The following is a 25,339-nucleotide window of genomic DNA, read 5'->3' on the forward strand; positions in this document are numbered from 1 at the left end:
TAATATAATAATGTGAAGCACCATGGAATTAATGGTGCTATAGAAATAAACAATAATAATAATAATTCCCTCGACAACATGTTGTGACCAATGAATCAGTCATGTGTCGGATTGTAAATGCTCAGCATAAAAACTTCACATTTTATTTCATATAAAATACATTTCAATTATCCAGTTTTTTCCCTCGTACATCATCTGTCTCCCTGCGGAGTCTCTGCTGTGTGAACGGCCATATGTTTACTTAGGATGGCCTTAGAACTAAACAAGTTCCCACAATGAGAACAAGGCAAGGGTTTCTGTGGCAAGTGAATTTTCTCGTGTCGGACCAGGTCAGACTTTTTGATGAAGCGTTTGCCGCATTCGGCACAAGGGAAGGGCTTTTCTCCTGAGTGAATTCTCCTGTGCATGAATATATTGGAGACGCTGGTAAAACACTTGCCACACTCTGGGCAGGCGAATGGCTTCTCCCCCGTGTGTATCCTTTCGTGACGGATCAGATCTGGCTTCCGAGTAAAGCTTTTGCCGCAGTGAGAACAAGAGTATGGTTTCTCTCCAGTGTGGATCCTCTCGTGTATTACCAGATAGGAGGCGCTAGCGAAACATTTGCCACAAGCGGAACAGACGTGGGGCTTTCTGCCTTTACACATTAGCCTGTGTTTGGCTAAATTTGCGTCACTGGAAAAACTTTTTTGACAATCGGAACAACTAAACATTTGGGATGGATCGTGTTCTGCTCTATGGTCATTTTCATCATCCGTAGACATATTGCTGGTCGCCTTTTCCTTCTTGATGGCATCTATATTACAATGTTCTCGGTTTACAGAGACGTGGGTTGGTTGGGTTTGTCCCGGACTTGCGTAGTGGCCTACCAAATCTTCTTCGTATTCCATCTTAATTGGAGGAGATGTATTCACCAGTGATGGGTAAGAGTCTCGGTGAGGCTGACGTCCATTCCATTGCGCAGAATCACCTCGACCACTGGTGGACACGGCTTTCTCCTCCATAGGTTTTGGAGGTATATAGATATTCTGGAGCTCCAGGCTTCCATCTTTCCATGAAATGAGTTCTTTCTTTATACTAGCTAAATCTTCTTGTGTCAGTTCTGCCGGTGTGTAGATGTTGGTGTATATGACATCCTTCCCCCACTCCATGGGCGCGTCTTCCATCTTGTCCAATGTATATAGTGCAGTCTTAGGGTCTGTGGGGGTGTAAACCTCTGTGGTGGTGACATTTCCTTCACAGACAGATGCAACCTCGATAATACAACTAGATGTATACTGGGTGTTTATGTGTTGTGGCGTTATAGGGCAGTCTACAAAGTTTAGGTTGGTTACCCATTCTGCTGACTGGTCTGTAAGGTCCGTAGATTTGAGATGGGTTGGCGGGTAAATATGGTCGTCTTCTGTAGTCTCTACCTCACTTCCAATCTCATCAGGTATATTCTGTATCTGTTCAGTCAGCAAACAATTATTATGATTTCCTTGATCATATGGGCTTGGAACCTCAGTTGGATATCTCAGAGTATTGTCTGTCGGCATGAGGACAACCTCAGCTTCTTGGTCTGCACATGGTTCCCCTTCTCCGTAGTCAACTGGTTCTGTCTGAGTGTACTTCGTACTTGTGGACCTGTTATTCACCTCTTGGACATCTTCAGAAACAGTGTTTTTGGCCTTTGGTTTACTCAATGTTGCGGTACGATCCTCACATGCGGTATCAGAGGATAGAACTTGGAGATTGAGTTTCATTGACAGATTCTCGGAGCTTGGAAAATCTACAAATATATAAATACTGATTAAAACGAGAAAGATGGTGACTCCAAAACATTGTATAGGCCAGTGTCTCTAGACCTTTCCAAGCCAAGTACCCCCTCGTGAAAAATGTTCCAACCAAGTATCCCCAACGGACACAGTGATGTTCATCATGTGATTCCAATGTCATGTGGGGAGGAAAACTGGTGCACATAGCCCGCCAAGCAAATCCAAGCAATGAGGGATACCCAGCACTATGACTCACTATGATAGGAGATATATGATCTATCTTTTGTGGACCTGGTGGATTATCAGACATACCTGAAACTACTGGGGCTATCTCCTTTACCTAACATGGGGTGTGGAGACCTATAACTTGTTCTGGATTACGGGGGTGGGGGACCAGTTCATATAAAATATACAGATTTTCTTTTTTCTTTTTGTCTCCTGACTAGGTTTGGCCCAGGAAGTCCAACTAATGCAGAGGTTCCCAAGCTTTTCTTTCTCATAGACCACTTTCAAAATTTTACTGGTGTCAGTGGACCCCCTGCTGCTACATTTCTACCATATTCCCAAAACTCGTCAAAAAATGTGAAGATTAGATCTAACGATGGAAATTTGCGTCGCGGCTGAGTTCCCGGGGGTCCACCTGGACCACTTTGGGAATCACTGAACTAATGTAAGGACTGGATATTGTCCTGTATGAATGGGACTTAAGAGGTTACGCAGCACATAAATTATTATTCTGCTCACAAATCTGCCTTTCAAGATAGACTACGCTGCAACCACCAATGGATGAGGTAGACCTGAAAGTCTCCAATCACTGGGACCCAGTCATTAGTCACAAATGCTCCTGTGACACCACATGGTAACCCAGTGGCGTAACTAGGAATGGCGGGGCCCCGTGGCAAATTTTTGACATGGGGGCCCCCCCAACCGACACCGATGCCAAAGACCTCGACCGACCCCCTCCTCCGCACTCTATTGTGTCCCTTAGTAAGCCCTGCACACAGTATTATCCCCCATAGTGGCCCCTGCACACAGTATTATGTCCCTTAGAGGCCCCTGCACACAGTATTATACCCAATAGTGGCCTCTGCACACAGTATTATGCCCCATAGTGGCCCCTGCACACAGTATTATGTCCCATAGTGGCCCCTGCACACAGTATTATGTCCCTTAGAGGCCCCTGCACACAGTATTATACCCAATAGTGGCCTCTGCACACAGTATTATGTCCCATAGTGGCCCCTGCACACAGTATTATGTCCCATAGTGGCCCCTGCACACAGTATTATGTCCCTTAGAGGCCCCTGCACACAGTATTATACCCAATAGTGGCCTCTGCACACAGTATTATCCCCCATAGTGGCCCCTGCACACAGTATTATGTCCCATAGTGGCCCCTGCACACAGTATTATGTCCCTTAGAGGCCCCTGCACACAGTATTATACCCAATAGTGGCCTCTGCACACAGTATTATCCCCCATAGTGGCCCCTGTAGACAGTATTATCCCCCATAGTGACCCCTGCACACAGTATTATGCCCCATAGTGGCCCCTGCACACAGTATTATCCCCCATAGTGGCCCCTGCACACAGTATTATCCCCCATAGTGGCCCCTGCACACAGTATTATCCCCCATAGTGGCCCCTGTACACAGTATTATCCCCCATAGTGGCCCCTGCACACAGTATTATGTCCCTTACTGGCCCCTGTACACAGTATTATGTCCCACTGTGGACACCCATAAACAATTATTATACTCTGGGGTCTTTTCAGACCCCAGAGTATAATAATCGGAGACCCGGGGGAATAAAAACATAAAAAACTACTGTTTCTTACCTGTCCCCCGGCTCCTACGCTGTCTTCTCCGCTGCTGTCCTTCTTCTATGACGTCGGACGTCACATGACCCAGGAAGCAGGCCGGGTTCATGTGATGTCAGACAAGTATGAAGGAGGCCTGGCAGGATCGTGGAGAGGTAAGTAACAGTGTTTTTTACGTTCCCTTACCTCTCCCGGTCCGCCGATCATTATACTCGGGGGTCTGCAAAGTGTTTGTGGGGCCCGTGGTGTCACTTACCAATCCCAGCCCAGCCAGGATCGGCAAGTAAATAGGGCCCGTAACGGCCTATTAAAAAAAAAACGAAAAAACGCAGCGGTAGCGGCTGTCACCGGGCTCCCTAATGACCTGGGCCCTGTGGCAGCCGCCTCTGCCCTGTGGTAACCCCATCCTATAACGTTCTGAAATCCCAGAGGACTCTGCTGTTGTATTACATTTTGGATGGTGAGCTCATTTAGCAGAAGCTTTTTCATGTCTCTATTGGGTTTCTGAAACGTTCTGTAAGAAGCTTTGGCGATTTGTCTCGTATAACAGTAAATTCACGTAAACTGATGATGATCATTGAACTTGATCTTACCATGGGAACCAGGAAATGGCTGACTCTCCATCATGACGTCCTTGTAGAGATCCTTGTGTCCTTCTACATACTCCCACTCCTCCATGGAGAAACAGACAATGATGTCCTCATGTCTTATGGAAACCTGACAACACAATGATCCAGACATCAACCAAAATCCTTCCATGGGGTAAATCTATAACAATGTCCCAGCGTTCCCCTCAGCGCTCACCTCTCCCGTCAGCAGCTCAATGATCTTGTTGGTGAGGTCCAGGATCTTCTGAGTATTGCTCTTAGCAGGAACCTCTGACAAAGATGGAGGATTGGTTTTGCCCGAACCTCCTGGCTGAATAGGAGCGCCATGGCTGGATCCAACCTGTTGACTGGCTTTGTTCACCAATGAATAATCCTGGAAAACATAACCTGATGCTTTACTGGAGAGGTGTCATATTAAGCCACATAAATATAAGGCTGTGCTCACACTATCATCATGGATTCCAATATAAATGGCACCCCTAGAACAGCGACTGATACAATGGCGTCCAACACACCCTGATGACTTGTAATGGGTTCTGACGTGTGGCTTAAAGGGATGGACCTAAGAAAAATATCTATCAGTTACCCACAAGACAGATAATATGTGTATATTTCTTGGGGTTTGGCCACTGAGCCCCCACACCAACTACCAGAAAGGGGGTTCAGTGTTCACTTTTTGAATGGAGCAATGATCCCACATGCTGCGCCCCATGGCTCTGTTCAGTCTCTACAAGACAGCTGGTGATGTCAGTACAATATTCTAAAGATTCAGACTAAGGGTTAACATTAAAAATTGAATCCTATTAATATTAGAAATGTGAAAGTTTGTGAGTTTGGATGTTTGTTCCTCAATCACACCTGAATGGCTAATTGGATTTCTTAGAAATCTCACACACACCTACATATTGGCCAGGAAGGGGTAATAGGCTACTTTAAAAGTGTGCCACTCACCCCAAAACGCCACCGCGACCCTCCAAAGTTGACTCCGGCTCCATGTCGCCCCTGCCATGACGTCAACGCAGGTTGTTACATGCAGCTCCTATTGGTGGAGGCTGGTGTGTGGGCGGGATAGGGAGACAGGTCAGCGTCCCCATAGGTTGATGCCAATATGTGGGTGTGGCCAGCACGCACGGACACTTCACTCAACATGGTGGCGCCTCCACCACACAGCCACCCATACACAGTCTTCCCAGCAGTGACATGCCGGCCGGCCACACACTCCCCCCATGCCGGCATAACATGCAGCAGCGCGAACACGCCTCCAAACCTGAGCCGCCCGTACCCGCATACTGTGCGGATCACAACATACACGTCTTGCCAAACTCGCCGCTGCTGCCGGCTCATATTGCGGTCACCATACGCAGACCTCACAAGCATCTACAAGGTGAGTGCTGCAACTTCTGTCAACGCCACGTTCCTTGGGGTGGGTGGGGGGTTCAACAGTTGTTGTGTTGGGTGGGGGGGTTAAAGTGTTGATTGGGGAGGGAGGTTGGGAGCAGAGATCCGAGGGTGAGTAGGGGGGGGGGGAGAGGCTGATTCCACAGGTTAAATGGGGGGGTGGGAGGATCACTGGTGTCAAGGGTGGGTGGTGGTGGGCACAGGGCTGGCAATGTGCAAGATGACTGTAGGCTCTAAAAGGGGGAGGGGATGTGGATGGAAGGTAAAGGGGGGGGGGGGCAAGGGCGTGCTTAGGTAGTTATGAGGGAGCCGGGGAAAAAGCAGAGGGGCTGTGGGGTTCCCACCCACCAGGGTGTGGAAGAGGCTCACTGCGGCCACAAGGAAAGGGGTGTCGGGGACAATGGGCCGCGCAAGGGTGGGGGTGGGAGGTCGCGGACGAAGTCACGGGTACAGCTAGTATGTCATATATTGAGCTGTTTTCATGGATTCTTCAATAGACTCAAGTCTATGAGAGATCCATGAAAATGGATTAAGCTCGGAAGTACATTGGTCGTGAAACACGTATTGGTTCCAGGTACAGTACACCTCCCCGTCCTGTGAATAAACCCTTAGTAATATAGACACAAGCCATGTCAATGTAGATTTCCCAGCGCTCTTCACCTCTCCAGTCAGCAGGTAGATGATCTCCAGGGTGACTTTCAGTATCTTCTCTGTAATGTCCTTCTTGTCCATTGTAGTGAAGACTGAGTAAGGGGATTGCTGTAAGTTCCGTCTCATCAGAAGGTCATCAAAATCTACAAAGAAGGGATAAGAATCAGATATTCTGCCGCCCTCCATGGGTTGTCTACCTCCCACATCTAGGATGCCTCCGACCAGCTGTCTGCAACCTCACAAGGCAGTGCCCTAAAAGAAGGGAAAACTGTCCAAGATTCACAATGGTTTATGGATTGGGTGTAGATCCTATCATTAAGACCCTGTCTATTATATGATATTTAGTTGTAATCCTACATGGGAGTTAGTCAAAGGTCAAGTATCTTTAGGATATGTCATCAATATCTGCTCGCTGGGGTTCAGACATCGAGTACCCCCATAGATCAGCAGCACTCGGCTGACATTGTGTTCATTCGTCGTTTGACCTGTGTGTCTCAGTCCCTTTGTAGTAAAAGAGGCTGAGCTGCAATACCAAGCATAATCACTATATAATGTATGGCGCTGTGCTTGGTATTCGGTGACGTGGCCGCTGTCCTCACCCAAACACAGCTGATCTGTGATCCCAGATATGGGTGACTGTGCCACTACTGGATGGACTGGGCAGCCCTTCATAGGGGAACTATACTTTTCTAAAACTTTTTGACATGTCATAGTCATTGGGGTTCCTGTGCGAAGACCATCAGTGACCGCTAATATGAAGGTGCAGTAGTACTTTGGAAGGAGTGCAGCCACAGTTTTCATCTGCATGGTTCTTCTTGGAGACATGATCATGTGATGTGCGGATCCATAGAAAATATATGGGCCCATAGGCTGAGCACGCTTGGAGAGCTAAGCAAAGTCAATGAAAGCTGAAGGGGGTTAGTGTTCACCTTAACCCTTCTACCCCTTCAGGGGGCACAGCACTTAGACCCCCATCCAGTGGCGTAACTAGGAATGGCGGGGGCCCGTGGCGAACTTTTGACATGCCCCCCCCCGACTGACACCGAAGACCTCGACTGACCCCCCTCTTACACATTTCTGCGCGTTCTATTATCCCCCATAGTGGCCCCTGCACACAGTATTATGTCCCATAGTGGCCCCTGCACACAGTATTATCCCCCATAGTGGCCCCTGCACACAGTATTATCCCCCATAGTGGCCCCTGCACACAGTATTATGTCCCATAGTGGCCCCTGCACACAGTATTATGTCCCATAGTGGCCCCTGCACACAGTATTATCCCCCATAGTGGCCCCTGCACACAGTATTATGTCCCATAGTGGCCCCTGCACACAGTATTATCCCCCATAGTGGCCCCTGCACACAGTATTATGTCCCATAGTGGCCCCTGCACACAGTATTATGTCCCATAGTGGCCCCTGCACACAGTATTATCCCCCATAGTGGCCCCTGCACACAGTATTATCCCCCATAGTGGCCCCTGCACACAGTATTATGTCCCATAGTGGGCCTTGCACACAGTATTATAGCCCATAGTGGCCCCTGCACACAGTATTATGTCCCATAGTGGCCCCTGCACACAGTATTATATCCCATAGTGGCCCCTGCACACAGTATTATGTCCCATAGTGGACCCTGCACACAGTATTATGTCCCATAGTGGCCCCTGCACACAGTATTATCCCCCATAGTGGCCCCTGCACACAGTATTATGTCCCATAGTGGCCCCTGCACACAGTATTATCCCCCATAGTGGCCCCTGCACACAGTATTATCCCCCATAGTGGCCCCTGCACACAGTATTATCCCCTATAGTGTCCCCTGCACACAGTATTATGTCCCATAGTGGGCCTTGCACACAGTATTATAGCCCATAGTGGCCCCTGCACACAGTATTATGTCCCATAGTGGACCCTGCACACAGTATTATGTCCCATAGTGGCCCCTGCACACAGTATTATCCCCCATAGTGGCCCCTGCACACAGTATTATCCCCCATAGTGGCCCCTGCACACAGTATTATTCCCCATAGTGGCCCCTGCACACAGTATTATCCCCTATAGTGTCCCCTGCACACAGTATTATGTCCCATAGTGGGCCTTGCACACAGTATTATAGCCCATAGTGGCCCCTGCACACAGTATTATGTCCCATAGTGGCCCCTGCACACACGATTATCCCTCATAGTGGCCCCTGCACACAGTATTATGTCCCATAGTGGCCCCTGCACACAGTATTATCCCCCATAGTGGCCCCTGCACACAGTATTATGTCCCACTGTGGACACCGATAAACAATTATTATACTCTATATATCTTTTCAGACCCCAGAGTATAATAATCGGAGACCCAGGTGAATAAAAACATAAAAAACTACTGTTACTTACCTGTCTCACGGCTCCTACGCGGTCTTCTCCGCTGCTTTCTCCGCTGCTGTCCTTGTACAATGACGTCGGACGTCACATGACCCAGGACGCAGGCCGGGTTCATGTGACGTCAGAGAAGTCAGGAAGGAGGCCTGGCAGGATCGGGGAGAGGTAAGTAACATGTTTTTTATGTTTCTTACCTCTCCCGGTCCGCCAATCATACTTGGGGAGTCCGAAAAGACCCCTGAGGATAATGATACCAGCGGTAGCGGCTGTCACTGGGGCCCTGTGGCAGCTGCCTCCGCTGCTATGGCGGTAGTTACGCCCCTGCCCTCATCCATCAAAACCTCTGACATGTCAAAAATCTTAGAAAATTGTTGTTACCCTTTAGAAGTGGTATGTGCTAAAGATTGAACCAAATAATATTCCCTACAAGGCCCATCTTTCTAAAAAATCTTCAAGAAGTCTGTTGTTCCTGCCAAAGAAAACGTAAGAAGCGCAGTGTGACTTACTGAGAATCTTCCCATCCAATATACAGACACTTTCTGCAGTTAAGTGCTAGTAGATCAGATTGTACCACAGTGCAAAACCAACTGAACAGGGGCAAAGGTATTAGAAAGTGTCCCACAAAGTGTAGTGTATGATGTCCACTGACTATATACACCCGGGCAGTGGAAGGGGGTGGTCTGACACCCCGGATCCCTACAGATGTGCAGGATGAAGAGGCTGCAACATTGAGGTGAGCGCTGCAGTCTCTTCACTCAGCACCAAGCGCAGCATCATACATATCATAGGGAATGTGTTTTATTTTGCAGCTCAGTCTTATTCACATGGGGCTGACATTGGAGGATCACTCACATCAATGATCTCTTCTGCCCTCACAGCTGACAGTCAGTTTGGGGCTGCGGTAGGATATGGAGTGAAGCTGTGGTGACCGACACGTTACGTGTAGTGTTCATGCACATGCAGTGTATCAGGACCTTATATATGGCAGCAAAGAGGGTCAGCAGTGCGGAGAGGAGAGCATTATATAGTACTAGCTTTTACCCGCGACTTCGTCCACGGAACCCCGACCCCCTGCGGGACCCTGCGGTGCGCAGGTCTGTTCCTTTGCCTTGTGTCCGCAGCAGACCCTTCCTACACCTGTGGGTCCATGGACCCTCGGGGCTCACCCTGCGGCCTGCTGGAACTGTTTACCTCCTCTCCCTCCTGGCGCCCGCCAGCCCCCTTTCTCCCTACCCGCTTCCCCATGTGGTCACTCCTTCCTCCTATCCCGTGCCCCCTACCCCCCTAACCCCATTCCCCCTTCTCCCGTGTTACCTACTCCGTGCCCCCTTTTTCCCCATGCCCCCTTCCCCGTCTTACCTACCCCGTGCCCCCCCACCCTGCGGCCCGCTGGAACTCTTTACCTGGTCTTCCTCCTGGCTCCCGCCACCCACCTTTGTCCCTACCCACTTCCCAATGTGTTCACTCCTTTCTCCTACCCCGTGCCCCCTTTCCCCGTCTTACCTACCCCGTGCCCCCTTTTCCCCCCACCAGACCCTACCGACCGTGTCTCTCCTTTCCCCCTACCAACCTGTGGCCCCGTCCTCACCACACCCTGGGCTTCCCGTGCACCGATGTTCCAACTTCTAGTGTCCAGAGATATCAGACGCTGTGGGATAACTGGCCGAACCAGCGTTCCAGAGCGCAGCGCTGGCGACCCCCTGTCCATCCGCGGCAGAGTACTGCGGTCCTGTGGTGAGGCCACACAGGTGGGGCAGCGTATGGACTTGTCGCTACCCCAGAGTAGAGACCCTTGTGCAGGACGCTCCGGACCTCTCAGAGACGCCATGTTGGTGTGGACGGCGGCCGGACGATAACTCCGCCCACATAGAGAAACGGCACCCAATCAGGTGAGCTGCTGAAGGGGCTGGGATGACGTCATCCCAGGTCCTGCAGCGAATTGAACCGTGAGAAGCACCGGGCACGGGAGTGAATTGCGGTGGTGTACAGGAATTCCATGTAGCCTATCGTTCAATCCGGGACCCAAGGTATGTATGTGCGCAATTTCAGACAAATCCGTTGGCCTGTGTAGGTGTGATTTTAACATTTTGCAGGACACTGCAGAGTCTACCCTTCAACACTTCTGGCAAATTCTGGACCACTGACAAGAGCGTTTGCTGAAACTGGTCCCAAATAAGGACCCCCCTCCCCCTTCTATGACTTACATATACTATGCTACAGACTATATTACAGTTCACTGTATTACTATTACATGTCACATACGTGATCAATATAAGCGAATGAATGCATATAATACATCTTACCCTCCCGGCAGCTTCACAGGAAATCCAGGCACCTCCATAACATTTCAGGCAGTCACTCCTGGAAGTGACACGGCATTCTGGGATTTGTAGTTCTTTACCTTGTACTTCCTGAATCCTATTGGAAAAAAAAATAAAAGCTGCTAATATCTGACCCCAAATATTTCCCCGGCTTCCGATCTTACAAGGCGCAATCCTAGTACACAGCAAACAAACAGCAATCCCTTCAAGGCGTTGTCCTCGAGCAGCAGGGTAACCATTTATATTACCGGCAAGGAGATTCTGACTCCTAAAAAATGGCGTCTGCATCGGAATTCATCAGTCACACCTAAGACATTTGTAAGCAGAAGCGTTTACCTCTACGTGTTACAGGATAGACGTAGGCTAGGAGGCAAAGTATACTGACCCCTGGAGGTGGGAGGGTGGGTCACAGCTACACATATCACAATAACACTATATCGTATTGGATTTGTACAAAATACCGCCCCCTACCTCTATGAGAGCACCTCCCGATAAACTGCGAATAAACGTCACAAGCAGAGGCATCCACTGGGGAGGGGGCTTATTCGTACCCTCAAGAAGGACCTTGGTGACATCACGGTCACATGACTGAGTGTCATGACATCACATGACTGTGACGTCTGCTCTCCGCCCCCCCCTGAATGCCAGGGGATAAAAGGATGTGTGTACTGTCACCAACAAAAGTTTTGAGGATGACACAAATTTTGGTTTTCGCAAAGTTTGCTCCTTCAGTGCCATTCGATCTCTTCGCCAGATGTTTCCATTGTTACTGAATTACAATTCTAAGCATTTGATACATTATTACACTTTTTATTGACAAATACATCGATTTTCTGGAAAGACTCCAAATGTGCAGGTTTAACCCTTATTTCTGTAGACTTCTTCGATCGGCCTTGGCTTGCTGGTGACGATCCATTCTTGTCTAGCCGGTGCTTGCGCCTTATCACAATGTCGGCATTTTTGCGCGCCCACTTACATTTGAGGATTGACTACTAGAGATGAGTGAACACTGTTCGGATCAGCTGTTCCGATCAGCACGCTCCCATAGAAATGAATGGAAGCGGCCGGCACGGCGACCGGCTGCCGGCAAAGTGTACGTGCCAGGTGCTTCCATTCATTTCTATGGGAGCGTGCAGTTCGGAACGGCTGATCCGAACAGTGTTCGCTCATCTCTATTGACTACAGGTTCTCAATGGGAGTTTCCTGACTTTGGACCCACAATTTCAATGTTTTGATCATCGAGCCACAAACTTACCACATAAAACTACTACGGTGTGTGCATGCAGCCTTACCTGAAATCCAACCGCCATGCAAATGGGGGACGGGCTCCTTCATAGGGGTGACGGTGGAGCAGTCATAAGGGGGGTAGGCAGAGACTATGTCAGAGGTTAGTCCAGCAGTTCAGAACGGTGTTCACCATGTTGCAGGCTCTATACATCAAGTGCCCTTGCAGACATGACATTACAGAGACCCCAGTTTAATGCCCCCCTTCATCTGCCCCCAATTTAATGTTCCCCCTCTATCTGCCCCAGTTTAACCCTTTCCCGCTGATGGTATTTTTTGATTTTCGTTTTTTGTTTTTTACTCCCCTCCTTCTAAACCCCATAACTTTTTTATTTCTCCGCTCCCAGAGCCATATGAGGTCTTAATTTTTGCGGGACAAATTTTTCTTCCTGATGCCGCCATTAATTTTTCTATATAATGTACTGGGAAGCAGGCAAAAAATTCAGAATGGGGTGGATTTGAAGAAAAAATGCATTTCTGCGACTTTCTTACGGGCTTCGGTTTTACGGCGTTCACTGTGCAGCCAAAATGACCTGTCCCCTGTATTCTGTGTTTCGGTACGATTCCAGGGATACCAAATTTATATGGTTTTATTTACATTTTGACCCCTTAAAATTTTTTTTTTTTTTTAAAAAGTCGCCATATTTTGACAGCCGTAACTTTTTTATACGTCCATGTACGGGGATGCATAGGATGTCTTTTTTTGCGGGGCCGAGTGTACTTTTTAGTTCTACCGTTTTCGGGAAATGTTTTTGCTTTGATCACTTTTTGTTCAAATTTTTATCAGAATCAAAACAGTGAAAAAACGGCGCTTTGGCACTTTTGACTATTTTTTCTGCTATGGCGTTTACCGAACATGAAAAATATTTTTATAGATTTGTAGAGCGGGCGATTTCGGACGCGGGGATACCTAACATGTATGTGTGTCACAGTATTTAGCTACTTTTATATGTGTTCTAGGGAAAAGGGGGTGATTTGAATTTTTAATACTTTTTTAAAAATTTTATATTTTTTTTAACTTTTTTTTAATTTATTTTTTTTTGCATTTATTAGACCCCCCCCCCTAGGGGTCTTGAACCCCAGGGGGTCTGATCACTAATGCAATGCATTACAATGCTATTGCATTGCAAAAAATCATCCTTTCTTTTGCAGGCTGCATAGAGCAGCCTGCAAAAGAAAGAGATTGCAGATAAGCCTGGGAGCCTTGTAAAGTCTCCCGGCTGTCATACCAACGTGACGTCGGCCCTGGAGCATGCTCCAGGAGCCGGCGATCACCGGCAAAATGGCGGCGCCCATGCGCCGCCAGGAAAATGGCGCCTCTGGGGACCGATCGGAGGCATTAGAGCCGGTTGTCTACTGCTTAAAGCAGTAGACACCCAGCGGCTGTGGGCAGTTACAGTTATAGACCTGACATGCACCGTACTATTACAGCGCATGTCGGGAAGGGGTTAAAGGGGTTGTCCCATCTCAAGGATCCTATCTATACTGCTAGCTTATGTGGATTTTAGGGCTAGTTCACATGGGGCAAAGAGGCGGATTTTGCCTCAAAATCCGCCTCATTACAATAGTGGTCTATGTAGACCGCTAGCTTTTTTTTTCGGCTAGCAGTTTTTCGCCACTAGCAGAAAAAAAAAAAGCGACAAGACCTGAGGAAAGCAATAGAAGTGAATGGGAGGTGGAAAATGCATGTGTCGCGTTTTTTGGTGCTTTTTCTTTTGCGGTTCATTCACTTTAGGGAAGTGGAAAAACGCCTGGCGTTTTCCGAAGTGGTTTTTATTTTTTTTAAAAAAACGCTCCAAAAACCGTGTTAAGGTCCAAAAACCGCTTCCAAATTAGGAAGTGTTTTTTTTCCAGACCAAAACAAAACAACACGTAATTTACATGTGAACTAGCCCTAAGACTTTTCCTAAATACATTGCTTCAGTAAAACTGTTTTGTTTGGCTGCTATCTGAGATTATTCACTTCATTGTTTACACTGCGTTTCCATAACCAGGAACCTGGGATTCTCTTATCTTTCCACCCAGGACAAGTGAAGTAGCTCCCTGCTCTCTGGAGGGAGGGGGATATGAGTGTTCGGAGTGAGCTGCTATTTCTGAGCTGTTTATCTCCGACTCTTCCAGTTATCTCTGCCCCCAGATTCATGTCCCCCCATCTCTGCCCCAGATTCATGTCCCCCCATCTCTGCCCCAGATTCATGTCCCCTCCATCTCTGCCCTCAGATTCATGTCCCCCCATCTCTGCCCCAGATTCATGTCCCCTCCATCTCTGCCCCCAGATTCATGTCCCCTCCATCTCTGCCCCCAGATTCATGTCCCCCCATCTCTGCCCCAGATTCATGTCCCCTCCATCTCTGCCCCCAGATTCATGTCCCCTCCCATCTCTGCCCCCAGATTCATGTCCCCTCCATCTCTGCCCCCAGATTCATGTCCCCTCCATCTCTGCCCCCAGATTCATGTCCCCTCCATCTCTGCCCCCAGATTCATGTCCCCTCCATCTCTGCCCCCAGATTCATGTCCCCCCATCTCTGCCCCAGATTCATGTCCCCTCCATCTCTGCCCCCAGATTCATGTCCCCTCCATCTCTGCCCCAGATTCATGTCCCCTCCATCTCTGCCCCCAGATTCATGTCCCCTCCATCTCTGCCCCCAGATTCATGTCCCCTCCATCTCTGCCCCAGATTCATGTCCCCTCCATCTCTGCCCCCAGATTCATGTCCCCTCCATCTCTGCCCCCAGTTTCATGTCCCCTCCATCTCTGCCCCCAGATTCATGTCCCTCCATCTCTGCCCCCAGATTCATGTCCCCTCCATCTCTGCCCCCAGATTCATGTCCCCCCTCCATCTCTGCCCCCAGATTCATGTCCCCCCTCCATCTCTGCCCCCAGATTCATGTCCCCCCATCTCTGCCCCAGTTTCATGTCCCCCCATCTCTTCCCCCAGATTCATGTCCCCCCTCCATCTCTGCCCCCAGATTCATGTCCCCCATCTCTGCCCCCAGATTCATGTCCCCCATCTCTGCCCCCAGATTCATGTCCCCTCCATCTCTGCCCCCAGATTCATGTCCCCCATCTCTGCCCCCAGGTTCATGTCCCCCCATCTCTGCCCCCAGATTCATGTCCCCCCTCCATCTCTGCCCCCAGATTCATGTCCCCCATCTCTGCCCCCAGTGTCATGCCGTCCTCTCCATCTCTGCCCCCAGTGTCATGCCGTCCTCTCCTTCATCTGCCCCCAGATTCATGTTCCACCTCCACATTAAACTTACCTTCTCCTCCGCTCCCTCGCCGCTCTCTGCGCGCCTCTCTCGCTGACACATATGCGGCTGAAGCGAGGAGCTGACCTGTGTCAGCTCCTCGCTTCCCCGCTGCCGCCGGCTCCTGGCTTGTAGACGCGATGAGGAGCCGGCGGCAGCGGGGAAGCGAGGAGCTGACACAGGTCAGCTCCTCGCTTCAGCCGCATATGTGTCAGCGAGAGAGACACGCAGCGGAGAAGTGAGGAGCTGACCTGTGTCAGCTCCTTGCTTCAGCCGCATATGTGTTCAACTCAGATCTGCGTCCTCTGGACGCAGATCTGAGTTGAAATCGGGACATACCTCCCTCCAACCGGGACCGCGGGACATGTCACCCAAATCGGGACTGTCCCGCGGAAATCGGGACGGTTGGGAAGTGTGTGTCTGGTATTGCAGCTCCGTTCCATTAGGGAGTATACACTCGCTGATTCTGAATGTGTAACGCATTCCGAATCAGCGGCGTTAAAACAGATCCCATTGCTTTCTATGGGTGCCGGCATACGTGCGTATCACATTGAAAGCAATAGGGGAAAAAAAGCAGCCCATTCATTTCTATGGGGAGAGCACGTATGGCGGCTCCCATAGAAAGCAATGGGATCTGCTTTAACGCCGCTGATTCGGAACGTGTTACACATTCAGAATCAGCCAGCATATACCCCGTGTGAAGGGGCCCTTAAAGTGAATGGGGCCAAGTTGCAATACCACACACAACCTGCGGACAGCTGTGGCGCTGTTTCTGAAAAAAAAGTCCGCCATGTTTTTCTTTCTAATTCCTGTACAGTTTCTTCAGACAAGACACCCCATTAGGAATATTTCCAGGTTCCTACCACATTGTGTGGACTGTTATAAGGTGTCATTATGGATTACACTATGACATAGCAGAGGCTGGAGGAGAGAGAAAGAGCCTGGGCGATGAAAGGGTTAAAGCGGCTTTCCGCTCAGCTACAGTAGTGGTCATGTGGTCACGTGGTCATGACATCATCAAAGGCCCTTAAGCGCCAATTTAGGCACAGGCTTAGTCTGACTCCTCCCATTCATGGCTGATCACGTGGTCGTGACCTAATCTAAGGTCCTTCAGCCGCTCGTCTAGTTGTGGGTGTGCTGGAGCAGCGGAGCGGTGAGCGGTGCACAGTGTGCAGGTATAGACCGGTGCATGCAGACAGCCGGGCGCTACACGTCCGTCCTCAGTCCTAACACACAGCGGGCATGGACAGCGGAGGAGGGAGTAACCAATCAGATGGCGGCTCTTATTTCTCCACAGTCTCATGCATAACTGTAGAAGCCTCCTGATTGGTTGCTATGATCTGTATGTTTTCACCCATCTGTAGTCGTAGTCAGGTTTGCTCTCCAGTCTTTTCATTGTTTTGTGTCTTTACAAGTGTTGAGCGAATCCTAGTATCAAATCCCTCGCTCCCATAGGAATGCATGGAAACCGGCCGGCGCTTAACCCCCTCAGGAGCGGCTGCTCCCATGCATTCCTATGGGAGCGGAGGGATTCCAATATTATTCGCTCAACACTAATCTTTATTAATTATTATTAATCTTTTCTTTTTAATGCAATGTAGCAATAATCTTCATTAGAAGGGTTTTTGTCATTAAGGAAAATTGGTAATGTTACAGTGTACCCCCACGTGTCCTAAATCAGTAGTACAGATCAATATATGAAACATTGTAATCTATCCTATTAAAGAAATCTGTTGAATGGACGTAGCCGGCACGCGGGGGGTTAAGCAGCCGGCCACCGTCAAAGCGGAAGTACCAGGTGCTTCCATTCATTTCTATGGAGCATGCTGTTCGGATCAGCTGATCCGGCCAGTACTCGCTCATCTCTAGTAAGAAACATAAAAAACACTGTTACTTACCTCTCCACGATCCTGGCCAGGCTTCCTTCATAGTTGTCTGACGTCACATAAACCCGGTCTGCGTCCTGGGTCATGTGACGTCTGACTTCATTGAACAAGGACAGCAGCGGAGGCCAACAGTGTAGGAGCCGGGGGACAGGTAAGAAAGAGTAGTTTTATATGGTTTTATTCCCCCGGGTCTCCGATTATTATACTCTGGGGGTCTGAAAAGACCCCAGAGTATAATAATTGTTTATGGGTGTCCACAGTGGGGCATAATACTGTGTCCAGGGGCCACTATGGGGCATAATACTGTGTGCAGGGGCCACTATGGGGCATAATACTGTGTGCAGGGGCCACTATGGGGCATAATACTGTGTGCAGGGGCCACTATGGGGCATAATACTGTGTGCAGGGGCCACTATGGGGCATAATACTGTGTGCAGGGGACACTATGGGGCATAATACTGTGTGCAGGGGACACTATGGGGCATAATACTGTGTGCAGGGGACACTATGGGACATAATACTGTGTGCAGGGGACACTATGGGGCATAATACTGTGTGCAGGGGACACTATGGGGCATACCTACCTATTAGGAAGTTATCCCCATCCTATTGAGGGGATATCTTCAGACCTCGCCTTTGCTTATCTGTCTTTCCATAGGTTCATCCTCGCAATGGACAAGTACCCCATGTATATACTTTGCATTCTAAGTTTTTTATGGAGCCACACGTGACTGTGGTTGTGTACATGGGGCCTAAGAGGCAACACTGAAAGTAAATGCTGTGCATTGTTGTTTGACACTGTGCGTTTTTATTGTATTCAGGAGGCCATATTGTTCAGCAATGGAAGAACCTGGTGAAAATCAGTCTTCTGATTCGCAGAACAATGAAGACTCTGCACCAGGACCACAGGCGCTGGATAATCAGCCATCTTTAGTGGCGGGCTCTGCTCAGCAGCCTTCCATCTTACAGCTTGGAGGTCTTCAGTCTTACTTAATCCTGGCTGCAGGGCAGCCTGTCACTGCATTGCGCGGAGCTGGGCTTAATGTAGTGCGCCTTGGAAATAATCTATCCATACTTCAAACCAATGGTCTTAACCTGCCCATTATTCAGACGGAGGGTCTTCCACCCTTAGCAGCCCAGCCGGCTGGAGCTAAACCTACCACAAGCCAAGTTGGCAATCCACAACCTCAGATATTCCATCTCGGTGAACTTCAGCCCTCTGCGGTCCAGATTGGCTCTTCTGTTCGGCCCATTGGACTTAAGCCACAACCTTACAACCTCGGTGGACAGCCAAGTAGATTCCCTTCTCCCACAGTCCAAAGTGCCGTCTTGGCTCAGTCCATTGGATTTCAGCCACAAGCCTTTCAGCCGATTGACTACCAAACACAGTCGGCAATCTCTAGCGAGGTCCATGGACTCCTGCCCGTCTCCTACGAATTAACTGCCCCAAGCACTTCAGTGAAGCAAGTGGTCAGACAGACTCAAGAGACCAGAAAAAAGTCCACAAAGGTGAAGTCTGAAGTGGTTACGTACGCCGACGTGGCCTGTTGCGCTTACAGTGTTCCGAAAGTGAAGCATACCGCCACCAACACGGCGAACCTCAATAAGGATATCGGCACTCAGGCAGACATCTCCTTGAGAAATAAAAGCCAAGGTGTCCAATGTCCTGAAGGTGGAAATACAAATTTTATAACCCTTCAGAGCCTTCAAGAAAGTTCTACACAAGCGGAGCCGCCCGTATGGGGTACCCAGGATGGCGACCCATCTCTCCAAAGGAGCGTTATGTTTGTACAGGATATGGCACCAGTCGGAAATGCGTTACCTGCCTATGAAGCTTGGCAAGCTGACTCCTTATTTCTCCAAGACCTACAGAGAATTCAGAGACACAGATATATGTTGTATGAGCCTGTAAGTGGTTTTTAAGTAAGTAACCAAATGCATTGTAGGGTGCAGTAATGCTCCGTAGAGGTCTACAGGGGGTTGTACAGATCCTTCCAGCCATACCCAGGACTCCCAAGTGTAAGTAAAGACTGCTAATGATTGATGCTGCAGGCCCATGACTTATGAAGTTATTTCCTATCGATAGGCTAGGGCATACCTTAATGTCGGTGGGGGTCTGACTCCTAGGCCCTCTACTCATCCCAAGAATGGGGCTCCTATTCATTCTCTATGGAACTGGCAGAGATAGTAGAGTGCTGGACTTGGCTATCTCTGACTCTCTCATAGAGAATGAATGGAGCTGCCTGCTGCTCCAGCAATACCGGAAAACCGAGCCCTTGTCGGGATTGGTGGGGGGAACAGTGGTCAGATCCCCACCGATGATGGAAGGTTCCCCTTACAACAAGCCTCTTTAAGACTGGCATTTTATGTGCTGGTGTTAATCTGTAGGTGACTGGCGGCAGGCATACCACGATTACTAACAGGCTTCTGCATAACGTGGCACGTCGCCGGAAGGTTACGCTTCAGAAGCAGACATCTACCACAGCTAGAAGCCCGGGGGATTCTCAGGGGTTTCGACCATTAGCCAGTTCCAGACTGCCCATATACTATATACCTCAAGCTGGTGCATTCTTATCTCTACAAGGACGTGTACATCCTTGCAGTTTTAAGCAGCTGCAGAACTGGGGCTCCTATATAGTAAAGAAGGTTTATTACCTTCCCTATACACAGCACCATAATGGCTCCCCTGTGATCTGAAGGGGACCCAGGTCAGCTCTACAGTTCAAGTTAGGATTCCTCCAATAACTGAGCCAAATATATCCATCCCCCCCCCCCAATAAAAAGGAAGGAGGGGAGTAGGGTTGAGCGATCGTGTTTGGAAAAGGTCAGATTCCGATCGGCGATCGAGAAAATTTCGTGATCGGAATTCTGAACACGATCTTTTTATGTGGGATCGAGATCGGTAGTATTTCCCACAATGCTTTGCTTAGCCTTCACACTGAGTATATAGCGTACACTCAGTGTGAAGGCTCCGCTGCGGTTCCATAGGAATGAATGGAAGCAGCCGGCACACAGCCTTAACCCCCCTGCGCGCCGGCTGCCTCCATTTATTGTAATGGGAGACTAAACTAACATCTCTAGTAGCTACTTACCTCCAGAGATGGCTGCTCCGGTCCCGGTGTTCTTCTTCGCCTCGCTGCTCTTCTCGCCTCGCTGCCGCCGCCTCCCAGGTTAGTGTTTAAAGAGCTAGGAAGGTGGGGCTTGTGGCTTAGGAGAGTGTGGGCGGGTACAGGGTGGGGAGACGTGACGTCTCCCCTCCCAGTACCCGCCCACACTCTCCTAACCTGGGAGGCAGGGGTCAGCGAGGCGAGAAGAGCAGCGTGGAGCGGCAACGAGGCGAAGAAGAACACCGGAGCAGCCATCTCTGCAGGTAAGTGGACACCAGGGGGGACTAAGTAGCCAGAGGATTAAAAAAAAATCCTCTGGCTACTTAGTGATTCACTACACAGCGTGGATTCTAACAAAGCGTTCAATTGTTAGATTCCATGCTGTATAATGAATAGGATTGCTTTTAAAATCCGATCTCCGATTAATTAAAAAAATCCCATTGACTTGCATTGGGATCGAGATCGGGTTTGAATGAAAAATGATCGGTAATCGGATTTTAAAATCGATCCTGAAAAGTCAAGATCGGCTCAACCCTAGAGGGGAGGACACGATGTTAAAACACTGAATAAATAAATAAATAAAGTGTAAGTTAAAACCACAGCCATGTGCCAGATCCTAGCCCCGTCCTCAGCGACAACACTATATAAAACTTACTGTAATCGGGGGAAAGGGAAATAGTTTAAACTGAGGCTCACGTTGCGAAAATATTGCTTTTTTTTTTCTTTGTTGTAGATTTTGCGCCAAAGACAGGAGCGGATTAAAAAGAGGTTATAAGAGCTTCCTATATACTGTTATATACTGTACTGTTATATACTGTATTTCCCAGAACTTCCTATATACTGTTATATACTGTATTTCCCATTCCTTCTGTAGCCGTTACTGGGTTTGTTTGAAAACAACAAAAAACCTGAAAATGTCTGGTCCTAAAGTGTGGAAACTGGCACAGCATAGAAGTGGTTAAATGTGTCAGGCTGTGAAGCCGATGCCACGAAGGGCCCCCCACCTTATATCGGTGGTCTGTCAGAAGCCTTATGTAGTGTTATCAAACAAAGACAACAGAAGATAGGAGAATTGTATTTAATGTCTACCTCAATAATACCGCCCACCATCACATTGCTGTGCCCAGGTGATGGCACTGCTCACTTGTACATGGCTGTGGTTCCAGTCTCATAGGCCAGTCCATATCATCCAGTCCTTGTGGGCTGATACTGTGTCCTCATACTTCCCCAGCTAGTTATAACACCCCCATTGGCACTTCTACATAATACCGCTACATGCTGCTTTACCCCCTTTGTATCAAATATTGCAAGTGCTGGGATCTGTTCTGTGAAAGTGAAGGTCTGAGAGATAACTAGGTAACAGATTTGGGCTCCCAAGTTCCAAAAGACCCAGTCACCAGACACTTTGTAGTCCACCGGAGTGCCCTAAAGTGGTGGGTCAGTCATACAAACTACCATAGGGCAGGAAAACCAAAATGTCACGCCATCTAATGCTGAGGTCTATGGCTCTTCTCTCCAGGGTCAGATTCAGTTTGATGATGTGGCCATCTACTTCTCCAAGGATGAGTGGGAATGTTTGAAGGAAGAAGACAAAGACCTGTACGTGGAGATGATGGTGAAGAACTACCGCACCCTCCACTCTCTAGGTAAGAAAGTCCCGGTCTCCCAATGGGATGAGGCGAACTCTCCAGGCAGCGATGCAGGATAGAAATGTCTCTGGTCACTGTGTAGCGATAATCAACTGTTAAAGGGGTTTTAAGGACTGAACTATCCTTTAGGGTAGGTCATCACTGTCAGAGCCGTGGCGTCCATGAGCACTGCAGCCTTTCCATTGGCTATGAAGTCACATCCAGTAGCCCCATAGAAATGAACAGCGTGGTGGCCAAGCATTCACAAGGGGTACTTAGAGGAAATGGGGGTCCCAGTGGTCAGACCCTCAGCAGTCACACACGCTTGATGGGGGATAAAGCTTCATTCACGCAACCGCATTTGGGCTGAGATATACGGGCCATGGGCCAAGCCTGACTGGTCCTCCAACCTGAACTCACAAATACCATGACACTCCGGTCCTCTACTCACTAAGAGTATATAGTGTATATGTGTGTAAGGTATGTAATGGTGGGATGTCTCCTAACGGCCACTGTCTACTGTATGCACAGGCTGGATCACTGTAAAGCCACCGTTGATCACCATGATTGAGCAAAGAGAAGACCTCTATGTGAAATACCCCAAACAGCCTGGAAAAGCGCCGATCCCTGGACTCTCTAAGAAAGGTCAGTATTAACCCTATAGAAGATGCCGAACACACAGGAGGATAAAAAAAACCCATTCATCAATGATAAATCTTTGTTAGACTCAGAGTTGTGGTCGCAACGTGTCACCGGCTTCAGACGTCGCAGACTGACGGGGCAACTTTTACTTTCCAAAATCAGTATGTGGCTCCAGCCTTGAAGGGTTTGTGTCATTAATGGGGGATAAGTGTTCAATCGCTGAAGACCCAACCACCAGGTCTCACTGTGGTCAGGAGAACGGGGAACTGAAAGCCCCCCTAAAGCTCCCTATGGATGGAGTGCTAGTGCACCGGTGTGATCGGCGATCCATGGCGCTGTGGGTGCTGCTAGAAATACAGGTGCACTCCAATCACAAGGAGGCTTCAGGGGGATTTTCAGTCCCTTTTCCTCCTGACTGCTGTGGGTCCTGGTGGTTGGGGCCCCCACTGACCTGACACTTTAGGTGTCATTAATGGTACATCCCTTTTAATGGCACGTTCAGAATGAATGCGTCACCCACAACATCTTCACAAAAAGTTTGAGCATGAGAGCAGACGGTGAGAATATTTTGGCAGTCACATGATGTCTAAAGCCTTTGCAGGATTTTTCAAAATTTAGATAAAAATAAGTCTGGGCAAATAGTATAAAAATAGAAACCCGAAAATGAAGCAGGATAGCGGATGCGATTTTGTTCTTGTTGGGTTTGGTTATTACAATATCTGTGAGGTTCTTCATACAGTTTTGTTTGGACCGAATTGGAATCGGTCTGTGGAATCTCACAGTGTAATAAGTTGAGAGCCAGAGGGAGGTCAGGAAACATAAAAAAAAAGCAGTGTTACTCACCTCTCCTGGGCTCCTGTGTGACTGACTGAGGTGAGCAACCACTGAGGCCTGTGATTGGGTGTCAGTGGTCACATGGGTCATGCAGCGTTGTTACACTTGCTTGTAACAAAGCCACATGATCCCCTGAGGCCCAATCACAGGGGCCCAGGAGAGGTGAGTAGCACTGTTTTTTTTTTGGTTGTTTTTTGTGTTTGCTCAACTCCTCTAAACCTTTTGGGTCTGAAGAGAACTCTGAGTATAATAGCAGTCCTGGGTTCGGTCTCAACAAAACTGCTGTGTGACCCTCGCGAGCACATAGTCATATTGTAAAAGGGGTGTGGATTCAAAGTGGCGTGACCTATATGCTCACCATTAATTGTAATTGAGGTAAGATGCCTGATTAATCATGATTTTGTTCATCAATAATCGCTCGGCCCTAGATGGATAACTTTTAAAAACCTCACCAAAAAGGTAAGAAGAATTTCAAGAGTTTAAAAAACAAAACCTTTTCAGGTGACTTCCCCTTTAAGTGCGTGTCCTGGATTAACCTGTCCAATGTCTTTTGTCTACGCTCCACAGACTTGAAGGATGGGAAGATGATAAACCCCGGTGAAGAAATGTACAACCTCCACAAGTTCTCCGAACGTCTGAGGAAGAGCATTGACGATTTCCTAACCTTCTGTATACAGCAAACTGAGGACATCATGTCCGGGGCTGCGCAGTCTGAACATGGCTACTCAGAGTCCTTTTGCCAAGTGAACCCACTGCTTGGCCAAAAGCCGGCCATAGACGAGAGACCGTTCGGGTGCTTCAGGTGTGACAGACGCTTCAAGCGTTTTTGCGATCTCGTCTCGCACCAGAAGTTTCACCCTTTCGAGAGCGGCTTTTCTTGTTTTCATTGCAGAATGATGTTCAAGAGCGCCAAAACCTTGATAAAACATGAGCTGACTCATACCGGAGAGAAGCCATTTATCTGCCCCAGATGTGGGAAACGCTTCTTTACTCAGCAGCTGCTCGATAACCACCTAGGGGTAAACCTAAAGAAGAACCCCTACGTTTGCTCCGAGTGCGGTAAACGGTTTCCAAAAAAATACGTCCTGCGCAAACACGAAATGATTCACAACCGGGAGAAACCATTTCTGTGCTCCATCTGTGGCAAAGGCTTCATGGGGGAGGACGAATTCAACGAACACCACAGAATTCACATGGAGGAACATATCTACTCGTGCGACTTCTGCGGGAAGCGTTTCAGCAGCAAGCCCAGCTTCGAGAAGCATCGGCAGGAGCACGCCGCCGCCTCACAGGGGTTTCCCGATTACGAACAGCAAGGACAGCTTCTTCTGCTCAAGCAGATTCAAGAAGGAGAGTCTGTTCTACCGAAGGAACTGAAACTCCAAAGCTGAGGGAGAACGTTCTAGAACTTACTGAGGAGGATCAAAAATGGTGGCTGATGAAGAACATCTAAAGCCTTAATGGCGGGAGGTTTTCTTTGCAGCCACCACCGCCATGTTTTTTGTTTACCAATAGGTGGTCGCTAGGATAATAGCAGCACATTGCAGTATGTGTGTGTAATATACGGTATAGGTTTTATATGGCAGTGAGTGAGGAGTAGAACGCGAGGTTTCAGCAAATACAGATATTTCGTAAGCTTTGCCTTGCATTCGTGTTCTCGCACTGAAGATGTGATGTTGAGGTAAGGGCCGACGTGAAAGGGGGATTGCCTAAAACTTATCGCATCTGACTTGTCTGAATGATACAATTGTTGAAACTTATGAGCAAACCCGAGCAGGTGCCGGC

At 48.7% G+C, this 25,339-nt stretch overlaps 3 protein-coding genes across 4 annotated transcripts in view; 2 read left to right on the top strand and 1 right to left on the bottom strand.

Moving 5' to 3' along the window:
* The window catches only part of LOC142183331 (uncharacterized), a 260,063-nt gene that overhangs the window by 102,262 nt on the left and 132,462 nt on the right, over positions 1–25,339 (top strand). The window lies entirely within an intron of this gene.
* Positions 177–11,494, bottom strand: LOC142183333 (uncharacterized). 2 transcript variants are annotated; one of them, XM_075258386.1, is made up of 6 exons: positions 11,397–11,494; positions 10,908–11,022; positions 6,243–6,376; positions 4,381–4,557; positions 4,170–4,293; positions 177–1,771 (listed from the first exon to the last, which is right to left on the bottom strand). In XM_075258386.1, the coding sequence occupies exons 3-6, from the start codon at positions 6,357–6,359 to the stop codon at positions 192–194; spliced, it is 1,998 nt and encodes a 665-aa protein (XP_075114487.1). In that variant the 5' UTR covers positions 6,360–6,376; positions 10,908–11,022; positions 11,397–11,494; the 3' UTR covers positions 177–191. The 2 variants fall into 2 exon arrangements, with proteins under 2 accessions (XP_075114487.1, XP_075114489.1); XM_075258388.1 differs by lacking the exon at positions 11,397–11,494 and having other exon boundaries at positions 10,908–11,161.
* On the top strand, positions 16,583–25,156 carry LOC142183332 (uncharacterized). The gene is made up of 5 exons (XM_075258385.1): positions 16,583–16,632; positions 18,165–19,251; positions 21,970–22,096; positions 22,610–22,723; positions 24,122–25,156. The coding sequence occupies exons 2-5, from the start codon at positions 18,184–18,186 to the stop codon at positions 24,943–24,945; spliced, it is 2,133 nt and encodes a 710-aa protein (XP_075114486.1). The 5' UTR covers positions 16,583–16,632; positions 18,165–18,183; the 3' UTR covers positions 24,946–25,156.

The sequence above is a fragment of the Leptodactylus fuscus genome, chromosome 10, assembly GCF_031893055.1.
Source record: "Leptodactylus fuscus isolate aLepFus1 chromosome 10, aLepFus1.hap2, whole genome shotgun sequence".
Classification (NCBI taxonomy): Eukaryota; Metazoa; Chordata; class Amphibia; order Anura; family Leptodactylidae; genus Leptodactylus; species Leptodactylus fuscus.

Coding starts and splice junctions, on each gene's coding strand:
- LOC142183332 (XM_075258385.1), top strand. CDS start 18,184: ATGGAAGAACCTGGTGAAAATCAGTCTTCTGATTCGCAGAACAATGAA. Junction 19,252..21,969: donor GATATATGTTGTATGAGCCT/GTAAGTGGTTTT, acceptor TCTTCTCTCCAG/GGTCAGATTCAGTTTGATGA. Junction 22,097..22,609: donor CCGCACCCTCCACTCTCTAG/GTAAGAAAGTCC, acceptor CTGTATGCACAG/GCTGGATCACTGTAAAGCCA.
- LOC142183333 (XM_075258386.1), bottom strand. CDS start 6,359: ATGAGACGGAACTTACAGCAATCCCCTTACTCAGTCTTCACTACAATG. Junction 4,558..6,242: donor TCTACCTGCTGACTGGAGAG/GTGAAGAGCGCT, acceptor TATGTTTTCCAG/GATTATTCATTGGTGAACAA. Junction 4,294..4,380: donor TTGAGCTGCTGACGGGAGAG/GTGAGCGCTGAG, acceptor TTGTGTTGTCAG/GTTTCCATAAGACATGAGGA.